Source organism: Lepisosteus oculatus, chromosome 10, assembly GCF_040954835.1.
Source record: "Lepisosteus oculatus isolate fLepOcu1 chromosome 10, fLepOcu1.hap2, whole genome shotgun sequence".
NCBI classification, from domain to species: domain Eukaryota; kingdom Metazoa; phylum Chordata; class Actinopteri; order Semionotiformes; family Lepisosteidae; genus Lepisosteus; species Lepisosteus oculatus.
Window position 1 is genome coordinate 38721078 of NC_090705.1, and position 15755 is coordinate 38736832.

The 15755-nt window shown below is 35.9% G+C and overlaps 1 protein-coding gene across 2 annotated transcripts in view; it reads right to left on the bottom strand.

Moving 5' to 3' along the window:
* Nucleotides 1–7062: 7062 nt before the first annotated feature.
* rspo2 (R-spondin 2) overlaps nucleotides 7063–15755 on the bottom strand; it is an 88915-nt gene continuing 80222 nt past the window's right edge. Inside the window, exon 5 of one of the 2 annotated variants that reach the window (XM_015356844.2) lies at nucleotides 7063–8231. In XM_015356844.2, coding sequence (XP_015212330.1) covers nucleotides 8116–8231 — 116 coding nt within the window. In that variant the 3' untranslated portion in view covers nucleotides 7063–8115. The remainder of the gene's footprint in view (nucleotides 8232–15755) is intronic. The other variant, XM_015356842.2, reaches the window with a different exon arrangement.

Here is a 15755-nt window from a genome sequence, read left to right on the forward strand (position 1 = left end):
GCAGAAGAGCACATCCATTTCTAATTTCGTAGAAGTGATGACATTCTTTTCCTCCATGCACTTTTCCACCTTTCTGTCCCAATAACATCATGGAATCCCTGTTTCAGGACCCTTTTTTTCCTTTATCCTTGCCCTGTTCCCTTTGCCAAGTGGTAGCTTTGGAAGCCAGACCAACAGCTTCGCAGTTAAGTAAACTGCTCATTTATTCATAAAATTGTTGTAAGGCAATCCAAACAATACAATACTTAGCAAAGCCTAAGTGACAAAATTCCCCTTAGTCTCTCAGAAAGACTGTCTCAAGGGTTTGAAAAGAAAAACAAATAACAGACTACTTTGAGGTCTGCTAAGTCTGGAGTCTGCCCTTTATACTAAATTCTCTGCCCCATTGTTACCGCAAGTGGTTATTCTTAAAGACAAATTTTTTCTTAACATTTATACTATGAAGTATTTCTCAGAATAGAACAAATATCACTTATTTGCAGAACTGTTAGATATAAAACATTACAGGAGATGTACTGTATTGGAAGAATAATTATAATTTTCTTACTAGTGCAAAGTTATCTCCCAAAAAAAACACAGTTGTATAAACAAACATCTTCGGCTATTTATAAGTCAGTTTCAAATCTCTTTCCTGGACAACTTCTGCCACAGGATAATGGATTTCCAGTGGATTTGCTTTACAGTATATTCATTCATACAATGAAATATTCATTGTATGAAAAATGTGAACATACTGTATTACGAAATATATATTGTAACGCTTACGGCCGACAGGCACTGTGTAAGAGCCGGCGTACCAGAGCGGGTGACGTCACCGCCCTTCCCTGTGATAGCAGGACCACAGCTACTGGGCTGTGGAGAGATCTCTCTTTGGCTCACGGGGCTAGGTCACTGCAGAGAGACGCGGAAGTCCCGGGTTCGAGCCCCGGACGGTGCAGGGGCCGACCAGATGCGGCAAGGGCGCCCGCCTGAGCCCCCGTTGCGTTACATTGGTGTCAGAAGCGGGGCGGGATAGCCCTTCGCCGGGGACGGCGATTTAAGCGGGGGAGAGTGTAACGCTTACGGCCGACAGGCACTGTGTAAGAGCCGGCGTACCAGAGCGGGTGACGTCACCGCCCTTCCCTGTGATAGCAGGACCACAGCTACTGGGCTGTGGAGAGATCTCTCTTTGGCTCACGGGGCTAGGTCACTGCAGAGAGACGCGGAAGTCCCGGGTTCGAGCCCCGGACGGTGCAGGGGCCGACCAGATGCGGCAAGGGCGCCCGCCTGAGCCCCCGTTGCGTTACAATATCATTCTTTTTGTATCTGTCCAGTGACATTGAGTCATGGTCTTACTAGGGTAATGTGACCTGCATCAGATACCACCAGCTCAGATGTATCTGATGTTTAGGAGTTAATTTGCATAATTAATATATACTGTACTGTATACTGTATGTTTTTTTTTTACACAGAGCAATTAAAAAACCTACATTATATGCAGAAGTTTTTTTTCCCTTCCCTCTCATTCAAACAGTTGTTTGAATGTGCTGGACCAATAATTTAGCTTTCTAGTGAATTTATTAAACCCAGAGCGTTTGGAGAAAACATGTTTGTACGTATGTTTCACTTGCAGTGCTGTCAAAATTGAAAAACTCATCAGCCAAGAAGGGTTTCAAAAGCATCATTATGGCCTACCACTACCAGTGCGGTGACTGAGGATATGTTTATCTTTAGTCCAAGTTATAGAGACTAAAAATTAGTTAAAAAACCAGCCCTAGATGCTTACAATAATTCTCTACATTGCATACAGTGCAAATAATCTTTCCCCTCTCAAAATATTTTGGTTTGCTGATAAAGCCCTGTTAGTTGTTGATTTAATAAGTATAAGCTCCAGCAGTACTTCAGATAACAGGCTTCAAAGGAAAACTTCATTTGCCATGAGACATATCAAATCCATCAGCTGCAGTTCTCACTGTATTCACTCACTTTCAATTTTTTATTCTTTCTCTGAAAATAAAGAGGCACGGACCATTAAGTTTTATAGATGTATTTATTTACGTACGTAATAAATGTGTTACTTAGCAACTTTTTGCTAATGAAGCCAATCCGTTTTAAAGGAAATGTACTCCGGATACTATTAGCAATTAAGAGGGGAATTTGTCCAACTTAAGGGATAAAAGAAAAGCTTTCATACCTCCGCTAAAAAAAACCTTACATGTGTTGGGTCTCGATCTGCAACATATGGAAAACTTAACGTCTCGAATTAGGCTGCTACTCCTGCATTTTGGGGCAAGCGTATCCACGCACACTGTACTGTGTGTGCCAAGAAGTAATATTTTAATGTGATTGCTAATGATTCCAGATTTTGCTTTTCTCAGGAGGCGAGTGATGCCCAATTATATAGCTATTAGAAACGGCAAATGCTTCTAATATGTATTATCCTGCACAAGAGGCAATTTAAGCCTCTGTATTATGAACCAAGAAATTGCTTGACCTTATTACTAACCATATGCTTGTCCTCTATTGTGATGGACATGCTGAAAGAGAACAGCAGATTACGGTACTTTCCTTTTTATAGAAGTGTGGAAAAGTAGTCAAAAATGACCACTCTTTTGATGTCTTTTTTAATGTAAAAATAAAATGGTAAATTCCTTTTAAAAAATAGTTCCTTACTTCTTTTTTATATTTGAAAACAAGGTAAATGCTGTATTGCCTAGTTTAGCACTCAAATGGGACTCCAGTGTGTGCAATACTGAGATTAAAAATACAAATGGTGATAGGAAAACATAATTCAAAAAAGAAACATGAATGAAACATGATATGAACTGTTTCAATGTTAATGATTCACAAAATAAATAAAATACTAACATTAGGCTATATATTTTGAGTGTTTTACTGTATATTGTGTCAAGTATAAAGTGACTAAACCTACACCCTCTAAAACTAAACAAAAACGAACCCTAAACCCTCAAAAAAGGTGTAATTATGAGAAACGGAAGAGACTTTTGTCTCCTTCACCACATACACTATAAGTCGATAAACTATTATATGGAATTTGGGTACTGAATTTTTTTAAAAAGTAATTCGGATTATAGAAACTGTACAGAGTAAGTCTAAATTAAGGAAAGTTATAGAAGTGGTTTTTACAGTGAAAAACAATTTTCTGAGCACAGCAGGGGAAGGAGATCAGCACCTTCTGATGTGTGGATAAACATCTGACTTTCAACCAGCATTAAAGTGGAACAGACGGTGCAACAACAGTTTAAAATATCCATCAGGCTTGCTCCCTATGAGGGAGCAATTACTTCCAGTGTGTTTCCCTACAGTTCAGTGGTTCATGAAGAGCAACAGGGGAGTTGTTGGTGGTCTCCTTAAATATTTTCTAAATTAGTAGTTTTTTGCAAGTGTACTGTGATCTAAAACACCCAGTCATAAAATTAACTTATCTTAGAATAAACAAAATCTGGTAGCTGGCAAACACAGATGTTAAAATGTTCATTAGCAGTCCTGCAGCTGCGCTTGACAATAGCAGTAAATAGATTTAAAATTTCCATATCGGTGCAAGCTGGATTTAATCGGTATTATGTTGTGTCTTGCAAAAAAAAATGACACATTTTGTCATTTCCTTGCAAGTTGTACACAGGAATCACCTAATGTCACATTCTAATTTTGGAATATGCAGGACATTTTTCGTTTATTAAAATAACATATAAACAAATGATTATCTTGTAGTGTGTTTTTTATGAACTCAGAACATTTTGGAAAGCTTTGATTATGCTTTAAAAGCTTCCCTCTTCTAAATTTTGTATGTGTATGAACAGGTAAAGGGTTATTCAAAGATAACGAAAGAAACAGTAAACAGTATACTGTACAGTACATGTACTGCCCCACAAAATATTTTTTTCTTTAGAAACTGTAGTTACTGTGCAGTATTTAAGGGAAATGCTGAACAACCCTAAATTCGTAACAAGAAGGGCTCTGTCCCAGACTTAATGATAACCTATGGTAATTGTACAATGATGAGCATAATGAAATGCTGGATATGTTTCAACCTGGAATGTCCCAACAAGCTAAACTATTTCAGATGTCCCAGAAAAATCATTAGTGACCTTTTGAGATGTTACAAGGGTAATCAAAATGAAGACTTGGGACAAGCTCAGGATGTTAATAACATATTGAAAAGGATGGTAATCAAGATTAGTCAACAAGCATTAGCCCTTTATAGCCACCCACCATGTATTCTGGTTCAACATGTCTTGTCATCAGTCTGTCTGCTTCATAGCATCCCAGCTCCTAGGATTAACACGTCTGCTCCCCAGTGTTGCCTTCATCTGCACTACACAATCTTAAGCCGTGATACACCTGATCAAAGCAGCAAGACAAAACAGCCCATAACAAGGCTGTAAAGAAGATAGTTTTAGATTCACTTTCGAAATTAATCTTTTCAGATTCTCCTGTAGCATTTGCAAATGATACTCATGGCTACTCTAATTCTTTTTGGAGCCTGACTCTGTCCTTATCTGTTCTGTCATATATTCATAGTTCACATTTTAAATAATGGCATTTTAAATCTTGAAAAGATAAACGTTCATAGGTGTCTCATCCGTGTTTCTACCCCTAACCAATTATCCATAGGGACTGCTTGTATTCCCTGTTCCTCTTTATAGTTCCTGGGCTCTCCCATCTACAAAATCCACAGTCCAGTATCAGCTTTGTATGCTACTTCACCTGCTTACTTACTCAAATCAACCTCCCTATTTCTCTTTTATCTATAATGTCCGGAATATCTGATTAATGTTCTCTGGGCCATTGTACTGTGCATCCAGGTTGTAAGTCTAGAGACAGAATAGAACAATCTGCAAATAAAGCACAGATCAAATCAAGTTGTTGAGATAGGTTAAATTGAGTTTGCTGACAAATCTGCAATCCCAACATGGTTCCCAAGTCTGTCGCCGTGTGATTGAAGAGTGGATAGAGCCCAATATACAGTATGGAGTGATCACATTTCTTAAGACTGCAAGAAACCCTAGGTGTTTATTTTATGGAGTGTTTACCCCATTGTGCTCAGGCTGACAGTAATCATCTGTTTACATTGGTGCAGAAAACAGAATAATTAATCTGTAAAGTAACTGAGCCACCAGCCCCAATGTAGCACAAATAAAAATGACATATTCTTATATGCTATATAAGGTATACCCACACAGTGTTTATTATTTATGTAATAGTCACAATGTGTTTCATTTTCCTAGTTTATTTGTTGCACCACTTGGAATACTTTTACTTTTTCAAATATCAAACTGATTTAGAAGGAATATATCATGAACAATGTTCTTAGTCCCCTGTATATATTCTGTTCAGAGGGGCTATGCCTACATTTTAAACATGTTTTGGGGTTTCCACAGCTGCAGAAATAAATTTTGGCCACAATCACTGGATCCTGGATGCCTGTCTTGACATTATATACTGTATAACACTTGCTGTCAAATTACTGTATCATGACAACTGTGTCTTCCAAAAGGCGGTCCCTCCTGAGTATAGAACCTAAAGGACTCGAACCTTTAGGTTTGTGGTTTCTTTCGCAACAGGTTTTAACTAGAGCACATTATTGAGTATACAGCTCAGGCTACTGATCATTTTGACAGCTTCTGCCTCAAAGTCTGTGAACTTTCATGTTCACTATACTTTTTGGATGATTTTTTTTTAAATGTATGCCTTGCAGCCTCAGTGGTCTTTTTTTTCTCAATTGCTGTTAGCAAGCAAGGAGGTGTGACTGATCCATTTTACAAAGCATACCCATGGACACGTAAATGTGTTTCCTAGAGTACCTTGTGTGGCTAGACTCCGTACTGAGCCAGAATACGTGGAGCTGTGTTCTTTCATCTTTTGCTCAGAACAACACACCATATTAATATAGTTTGTGAGGAGCTAATTTATTTGGTGGTTCAAGTAAGTCACAAAACCTGTTGTTCCTTTAAGCTATTTGTGTGAAATACTACATGCCATATACGCTGCAGAAATTAACCATTTGGGTTCAAGTGGCTTCTGTCGCGAGATTGCAGCCATATGATCTTAAAATTGTCCCACTGTTCCTGTGACAGACAGAAGATTGGTTTGGTCCGTCTGTTGTTGCTGGTGTTCTTATGAAAAGCAATATGAAAAAGTGCAGTTCCTTCTCACACCTCACAGGGGCTGCAGAGTTCCATGGTTCTACTCTGAAAATATTATAAAACTAGCAAAACCTAAGGCCATTTTTTTTCTGACAGCTACAGTATAGCAAGTTTTCCAAACAAGTGGTAGTACCCCATGTGTTGTATGTGTATTACCCCGAGTTCCTGTGACCTCACTTTATATAGGAAAAAAGTAAATGGCTTTCTTTGGTTGAAAATTGTGTTAGTGATTTATTTTTAGTTTGATATTTCCATTCTTGAAATGCATCAAAATATATTGATTAGAATCTGTGGAAAGTGCCGAAGTCAGCTGATTACCAAACTAAACACTGCTTTTCCAACTTTGGGATTGTCCAACTCTATTGTGAAGATAGGAGTCAGAATTGATGAACATGGTTGTTACTGTTGTTCATGTCACTTATTTCCTTTGGCCCACTGGTAGAATAAAATCTGCTCTTTTTAACTGTTGCAGTTACCTTTTAATTGTTTTCGTTTTTGAAAGAAATTACTGCACTTGAAGTGCTGAATGTAAGTTGGTCAAGACCAACATTAAACTTTAAGCAAAGTGGGGGACTTTTGTACAAGAGATATTAAAATAATGTGATATTCAGAATACAGAGTGTTTCGTGCAAAAAGCCTGAATAAACCAGTACAAGCTCCCTCCACATTAAAAACCTTTAACTAAGCAGTGTGGCAGGTTTTGTTAATGACAAGAATAATAGTGTTGTGTGTAATATCCTGGACTGAGCACAAGAAATGACACAGAGTCTGAGCTATGCACTTTTAACACTTCAGTGTGTTCAGCTCACATATGATCTATTTGAGAAGCTATTCTGACTCGTTTATTTTCACAAAACACTTAATTCATGCTTATCTTAATAATAGATTCATGAATTGAAAGTTATGCTTGAGTAATATTCAATGTATTTTAATTAAACATGATCCGAAAACACTTTAAAACAGTTACTAGCATAAAACCATTCTGTGTTTGCAGCATATGAGCATTTTCTCTAAAGAAAGAATAAAAGAAGAATAATTCAGTGTAGGTAGTTAAATAAATGGATACAGAATAGAACAGCATAGTTTTCCACAATATATTTAACATGAACAATTTTAACTTTAAAAGTTATCTGTATTGTTATAATGGTTTTAAAGTATATAATGGCACAGAAAAAAAGAGTAGAAGACAACATTTTCAAACACATAAGTATAAAATCAATCAATAAATAAATCAAATATACTATATAAAAGTACTAATTATGTGTTGGCTATAGATTTGTTTTAGATGATTACTATAACGTCTTAAACCATAACACGTTAAACAATGAAGAAGTCAATACTGAAAATACAGTAATAATTTTTATTATTACATAAACTCTCAGCACTTATGTACATATGAGGATTGCCATGCTAGTTGAACAACAAAATTTCTCTTTCCACAATATACAATTATAGCATAAAGCGGTTTTACGTAAACATTGTTGTGCTGAGAATAAAATACTTCGCAACTATGCATGATAGTTGTATACATTACTTTTAAAATGTACACTATAAGAAACTTAGATGCCATACACAAAACAGTCCTTTTCCTTCAAAAAAATAAAAGAAAAAAAGATTTTACATAAATACATACAAGTCTTTCTTCTTGACATCATTTATAGCCTTTGACAACAGAATTTTAACATCACCTTTCTTTTTTGGCTTTTTTTTTTTTTCTCGTGAGCACAGGAAGTGCCTTCATCACACATCCTCGCTCAACTTCCTGTATCAACTTCAGTGTTGATCTCTGAAACTTTCAGTGTTTTCCAAAAATAAGAAAAAAAAAATAAAACGAGCTTTGTAGACCTTTTGTTTTCACGAGGGGAATCACCGCCAATACTGACGAAGCAGCAGGGCCGTAGTGCGTTAATGTGTAGGAGTAGCTAGCAGCTTTTGTGCACTGGTTTGTGTAAAAGGTACAGTTTGTTATTCACTGGCTGGCCCTGCCTGTTGCCAGATGATCACTGTGCTGCTTTTGGGCACGAACACGAAGCCTCTGTTTATTGTTTGTTTTCTTCTTTTGGTCTTTTGTTCGTTGTTTTTTGTCTGAAAAAAAAAAACAGAAGTTAGGATTAACAGAAATATTTATTAAGCTTGCAATACAACTAAATTAATATGCATATAATTACTATTAGAGTTATTATTCTTTGACTAGGGAAGCAGATCAGCATTTGGCAAGTCTTGTGCCCACTCCCCAGGTGTTACATGTATTCATATGTCTTAATCATCGATAAATCGACCTTAAGAACATGAGTCAATGCAATATTTTAACATAAAAGCACAATGATGGTGTTAATAAATGAAATCACATTATCCAATACTCAGTAAAATTATATAAGCATGTTCCTTCTTTTCCTTATCTGAGGCCGCTATGAGAAGATGCACCAAATGCATTAAATCACCTACAGTAGATCTGGGCTGTTGTGTTATCTGGACTCAACCTCTGCGCAAAACAATTAAGCCACCCCAGTCAACAGAAACCTTACTGAAATTAGAAGTACAGAGCCACAAGTACAATGAATCACTTCTGCTGTGCATAAGCAAGAGAATGATGACTTTGATTACAATCGTGATTTTATACTTTGCAACTATTTCTTTTTCCTAGAGTTGTCCCCTTTTGTGTGGAGTGTTTATTAAGTTACCTCTATATCCATTTTAGAGATATATTGTCCTTTTAATTAAACTGCACACTATACAAAACCTGTATAACAGGGACAGGGAATTGGGAAAGAAAGAGTATATCATTTCCAAATACCTAACTTATGATGTATAAATGTACCTTTTATATATGCACATGAATGTTATAGATTTTTCATGGAATCTGACAATATTGCCAGCGAAAGTATCATGTTTGGGTTCTCAGAAAGTAGGAATACAAATTGACACAGAAGATTTCCTCTGAACAGTTGGTTTTAAACATGGTTTCTTTGAATTACACTTGTTCATTACACACAGGAAAATTAGACCAAACCAGTGTACTATGTGTGAGAATTGTCTCTAATTACTTCCTCATATGCAGTGGACAATTGCCAGATCTTCTTAGCCGCCCAGACGGGCAAGCTAAATTACATCACTCACCACAACAACATGGATTCTTTGAATGGTCTCTGAAATCATTTTTAACTCAAATAAAAAGCAACCGTGAAATGATGGGAGAAAAACATGTTGTGTTGCTCAGATACAGTTCCAAATGAACATTGTTGCACAAATATTTAATGATTCTGTCTCCCTGCCAGGCCCATTTCCTGTAATTAATTCAATCTTGTTATTTTTGGTCACATCTTGTAGTCAAACTGTTTATTCCAAAGTGTTGGAAAACTCTTGTTTAAGCACCACCTCTGGCGTCTTTCAAGTTCTGACTTGACCATGAAAAGTGGTGTTTACAGGATGTTGTACAAAACACTGTGTTAAGATTAATTAACCTTTTTGTATCAAGCCATTTTCATTTCTTTAAAGGATAAATTGTGGTATAATAATCACTGTAATTATTATAGTGAAACAGAAAGAATACTAAATGCAGCAGGGGCTCGACCGTAGGCCAATTTAACATTGGAGTCTTGTATGGAAGAAAAGCAGAGCAGGATGAAACCAAGCTGAAGGTTATTAACTGCAACTGTCAAATCAGTGGGGCAACAGATCTAGCAAGTGAGTGAGACTCTGCCTGTTGCCTTGCCTATGTACTTGCTACTCAGCAGCTCAGCGTGGTCTTGTTTTTATATTCCAACAAACACTCCCAGTTCAGTCAGTACCGTGGGGAATGACAGGATGGAGAAGACTTTACAGGATCTCTGACAGTTCTATTGCCTGTTTCATTACAGTGGGGCCTGCTAGTCATGGAGGCTGGGGGAGAAAGTGCAGGCATGTGCTGGAGGCAGAGCAGGGATTCGTGTTGTTTATTTTAACTGATTACTGCAAGTTTGTGATCACTGTTGTTTCTTTCACTGGTTATTTAACTTAAAGCCAAAGCATTGGTACTTTAATTATCAGGCAGTATCAGGGAGGGTTACTTGTGTCGTTTAACCATACATACTGGACCATATACATTAAGCAATTGTATAGGGGTGGACTCTCTGTATCAAACGCTTGAGAAAGTCGAGATCCTATTGTACGTAATACGTTACATCCATATGCTGCTTTTCATGCCAAAGAACTTAAACCACTTGCATTTAGAAGGCGACCCACAGAATACACCACTGAATTGCAGCACCCACCTGGATGGCACACAGCAGCTATTACTGTATGTGCCAGTAGCCCAGCTGTACAAAAGATTAGGTGGACAAGTGAAAACAAAAATCACCAATTGAATTTAGAAGGAACTTTAGGTTTTGCAAGACCAGAATGGACTGAACCCAGGTCACTGGGGTTGAGTAACTACCCTTACAAGGAGTGATATACAGTATGGAGATATGGACATTGGTCTAGTCTAAATGAGAGTAGATGTGCTGTACAGCACACAGTTCACAGGTCTACCACAATGAACATTGAACATGGAATTACGTTAGATCTAAAATGTCCATTATTATAAGAAGGTATGGTGTATTTGCAGTCTTTGTATGTGACCCTAAAACTCACCAACACCTTAAGAACTTTCACATGACTAAGTTTTGAGTCACTGACTTCCACAATCCAAAACAGTCAATATGCTGATTTGTCATCTGACCCTATCACCTACACATTTCATCTCTGAACATGGTGGACCTAAAAGATTTTGCCAGGGTATGGTACTCGGGAACATATCGTTAATTTTATACAGTCTCTTCCTCGTCTCAGCAGCCAGCAGCCCAGCTGGGATTCAGTCAGTTGAGCAATGTTTCATTTTTAACTGTTGTAACAACTGCTCGTGAATTCTCAGCCCAAGTCGTTGAATAAATTTACTATTGTACATTTCTTTAACAAATGTTTCATCTTCAAGAATAGTTTTTAGAGTGCTAGATTAGTGATATTTTTGGTACCCATTATACTTAGTTTTGCTTAATACTGTAGATCTAAAATTAATTGACAGTTACAAACTCTTCTTGTGTATTTGTTTAGGTACATATTTTCTATTACTTTGGAAGCTCTTATTAAGAATATATCAATACTGTGACAGCATTTTTGGGGGGGTGCTGGTTTTTGCCTGACCAGTGGGATAGGAATTTAAGGTGCATCTTGGAAATCCCAAAACATATCTTGCCTTTGCAATACATTATTACAGTTTCAGACCACTTTTCATAAAGCAGAATTTTCTGTGTAAGTCCTGACTAAAAGCTGAGTAAAACAACAATTAATTCCAGCTTTGACTTGGCCGTTTGCTCAGATCTGATCAAATCAAAAAGCTTTTTACACTTGACCGCATTAAACTTCCCATTTCTTCTGCTGTAATTAAAATCGCACTACGATTCTGGGCACATATGTGTTATTACTTGGAACTATAAGCACAATATCCTGGGTTATAAAACTGGTATTTATTACATTTGCATGTCGTGTGCGAGAAACATGTTAATTTGTAATCAGGGCTTTATTTTATTGTGCCTTATGGTTAAAGATGCTGGGTACAGATTTCTCACTAGTGTGAATTAGGCACTAATCTGGTTTTCCATGTGCAAAGAATCATCAATATAGAATTTTAATATTATGTCTTAATAAAATGGGGTCACGTATGAAATTGGCAGTTCTGGATAGCTAATTCTTTGCAGCAGGGATGTCTGTTGAAAAATGCATTATTTAATTTCAAATTTAAAAATGTGTTGGTTTCATTGCATTTGTTTTTAGATTCAACGTTGTTTCCAGCCAACGACAAGAAGGAGCCTGAAAAGAATTAGATGACAATCAAGGAGAAGAAGAGTAGATTATAAATGTTAGCTTTGCCCAAATATTACCATTGTTGTGTATTTTGTAATATGGCACCAATGTTAAAATGTTGTATTATATATAATACACACTGATGCTGAAATGGAAATGTACATTTTTTAGTCAAAACATACTGTAAAAGATATAGTTTTTGCCTCAGCCCAGCCTTTCTAATGAACTGTTTTGATATCCTTGGTTATGATGAAGAAAGTACAGCATACAATAAGCTTCATTCATCACTGTTGCTGATTTCTGTTTTAGTTTCGAGGGACACCAAATCACATGCATGCAGAGAAGATAATAATTGCTTTACGTTGAAAATGTTATGGCTGCATTCGTCCTGTTACTATAGGTTCAAAATAAAAATCTACAGTAGTAGTAATCTACAGTAGTATAAACATGTTGCCAAATTTTTGACTGTTCCAAAAATTCAGTGGTCTAATTTTAAGATTTGGGCAGTTTCAGACAAATAAAGAGGAAGCAGTTAAAATATTTGGCTGGAAATTCAATTGCACATTTAGCAAAGCTGAGAAAATGGGTGGAGCCCATAAAGTGTCATATTTATAAAACGCATTACACAATGTTGACTTTACACGTTTGAGCCTTCATGATAAGACACAAACAAGTAACAGTGCCAGCAATATCTTCTAGAGTACTTGGGTATCCTTTTAGTCAGTTCAAAAGTTTTGTTCGGAAATTGTATGTTAAGGGGAAAACATTCTTTCCTGAAAAAAATACAGTCCATTTCATAATTATAATTAATAATTGCTCACACTTATATAGCGCTTTTCTGGACACTCCACTCAAAGCGCTTTACAGGTAATGGGGACTCCCCTCCACCACCACCAGTGTGCAGCATCCACCTGGATTTAACACATTTGATGTGTTAAAGAATGCTTTTGGAATGTAGAGCTTTACTACAACAATTTAATAGTTGATATCATTTTACTAAATATTGCTTTACGTTCTGGAAAAAAAAACTGTTTAAATCATTATTAATTATGTTTACAATCAAAATATTATGGTCTCACAGCTAGAGGGCATCCAACACCAAGTCAAAGATATACTGTACTGTAAGTTACAGTGTGAATATGGAAACTTAAATCCATAGACCTGAAGCAGTTTGAATTCCATCATTATTGCTGGCCTTATGTATAAGCTACTCAGAACACGCTTTAATGACTAATTTACTGGTAATGTTGATTACCAAAGTTTATATCCAGAGACTTGAAAAACTGCAGCCCATTGCACAGTTTTAACATTGTGTTGTTTCAAAACATGCAGTCATGACTGCAATTGACATTTGTAATATACACAACTTATTCCACATGTTCAAAAAATACAAAAAAATAAGTGAATAATGAATATGAGATGAAAATGGAAGCATTATGAAAAGTATTCAAGCCCTTTTCTGTGGCAAATCGAAATTAATTCAGATGCACAATATTACCTTAAAATGCCACAGAATAAGTTGCTGCCTGTGTGCAATAATATTAGTTGAAATGATTTCAGAATAATTACACTTTGTATTTGTAAGGATTTCCAATCAGGTAGTGAATTTATCAACAGCAATTTAACCGTGAAGTCCAAGAAGCTTTCAAAGCAACGCAGGAAGCGATTTACCCAAAGAGACATGCAGCTATACTGTAATTATAACTTAATTTAACTTTTAAATTTAGTTTTTCTTGCCGTTAGTGCAACTTACCTTAGATGTCTGAAGTTTGAGTATTTAGGTTTTTAATAAAATATTAAGTTTTAAATAATGTGCATGTACAAAAGGGGACACGAGAATGTGAGGCACTGTATATACAGTATGTGGTTATTTTACTAGGAAATCTTGAATTGCCTACGTAATTTATTACAGAAACATTTCAACAAGGTCTTTTACTTTGAATAACACTACAGAGATTATAAAAAGACAGGGTATTTTCAGACTTAGAATTTCAGGATTTTTAGAGCATAAAGTAGGGAACATCATGTGCTTTGGGAACAGTCTCTTACTGCTGACTTTTTTATGGACTACATTCAGCATCTATTAACGCCTTGGAATTTTAGCGATTTTTGCTTCTTGTTGTAGATGGAGTCTCTTATCTGCCAGTAAATCTTAGGATTTCGAAGAGAAAGAAAACTAAAACTGTCTGTTAATCAATATCAGACACCTATGTGTCAGTACTCATACATGCATTAGTTTATTTCCTCACATATGAACACCATTTTGTACGCGGCTGTAACTTTGATAAATCTCTAGTAAAATGCACAAAGCTGAGTAAACATGCAGGTAAAACAGGAGCTAAATTACTCATAAAATCCTTGCTGGGTGTTTCTTTTTTATAATAAAATGCAATCTTAGTTTTTGATTATATAAATATCAATCTAAAACTTCCCATTACACAACTGACACAGTGGGGTTATTTGCTTAAATGCAGAACTAAAATAGACGGCAATGATTTAGTTGCAAGAGTTTCTGACAATATGAACCGTTCACTTTAAGATTGTTTTATTATTTCTGAACATCATTGCATGTGCTTCTTGAAATGCTTATAAAAATAAACCAATTTCCCTGTTGTAGTAAAAACAAATGACATTATCATCCCATAGTGCTTCCATACTGTATCTCATGTTTGTAGTTTATAGTTAAGGGCATACTGAGAACTGACATCAGCTGTTGAACACTTGTAATAGTAGTTGGCACATAAAAAATTCATGCAGACTATTTGAGATTCCTTTGTTGAATGTAGCAGTTCTTTAAAGCATATGGTGTAGGAAACTCTTGTAGTTCATAGCCAGCTACTTGCATTTTCATTAAAGAATTTCATTGCTGAGCACTGACAAAATAATAGGTTACACAATCTGATAAATCAGACAAAATTAGGTACTGATATTCTCTATTTATTAGTGTTGTTATTATTGCTTTCACATAAATCATGTCAGCAGTGATTGCAAACATCTAAGCTTTTACACAAACTGAATAACATTTTAGTCTTTCCTTAAACTCAAACAAAATGACCATGTCATCTTCAGAAACAGACAAAAGATTATAAATTGTTTTCAGTACACAGTAAATTTTCAACAACTTCTAAACCAATTCTCCAGTATGGTGACAAAGGACATATAAAATATATATTTTTTTAATTATAATAATTTTTTGCAAAATGTCCACAAAGTAAACTGTACAAGCAATTCAGCATAAACCCTAAGCTGGAAAACCTAAAATCGTCTTGGAAATCATGTTCCAGTATTGCTAACTGCATAATACACGTATGCGAAAAGACTGCAATAGCTCATTTAGCTCATTTCATTTTAGAATGAGCCAGAAAATACAGCAAATATTGTTGTACAGTTAAAAATATTGTTTTATAATGTTTATTGCTTGTCTTATTAATGACCTGAAAAGGCTTTGAACCCAAGTGTTAGTAGTACGTCTTAAAATCTTGTAGTTGCAGTCAAATTTTCTTTTGAGATGAACTTGATTTTCACTACCCCATTCTTTATATAGACATACTGTAGGGTATAAGCATACAAACCCCTGATAAAAGAGAAATTAAATGGATACAAATTTTCTTTGCCTCTCAACAGTTGGAGCAAATATTTCACCTGTTTGGACCAGACATTCCTGACTGTGTCTAACATCAATCTATGATTTTCTTTGAGCCTTTAGATGTTTTCTCTTATAGATACTAAATAGCTTCTTATTATCACTGTCAGGGGTGTTGTTCTGCTTTATGCTAAGAAAGAATGCCC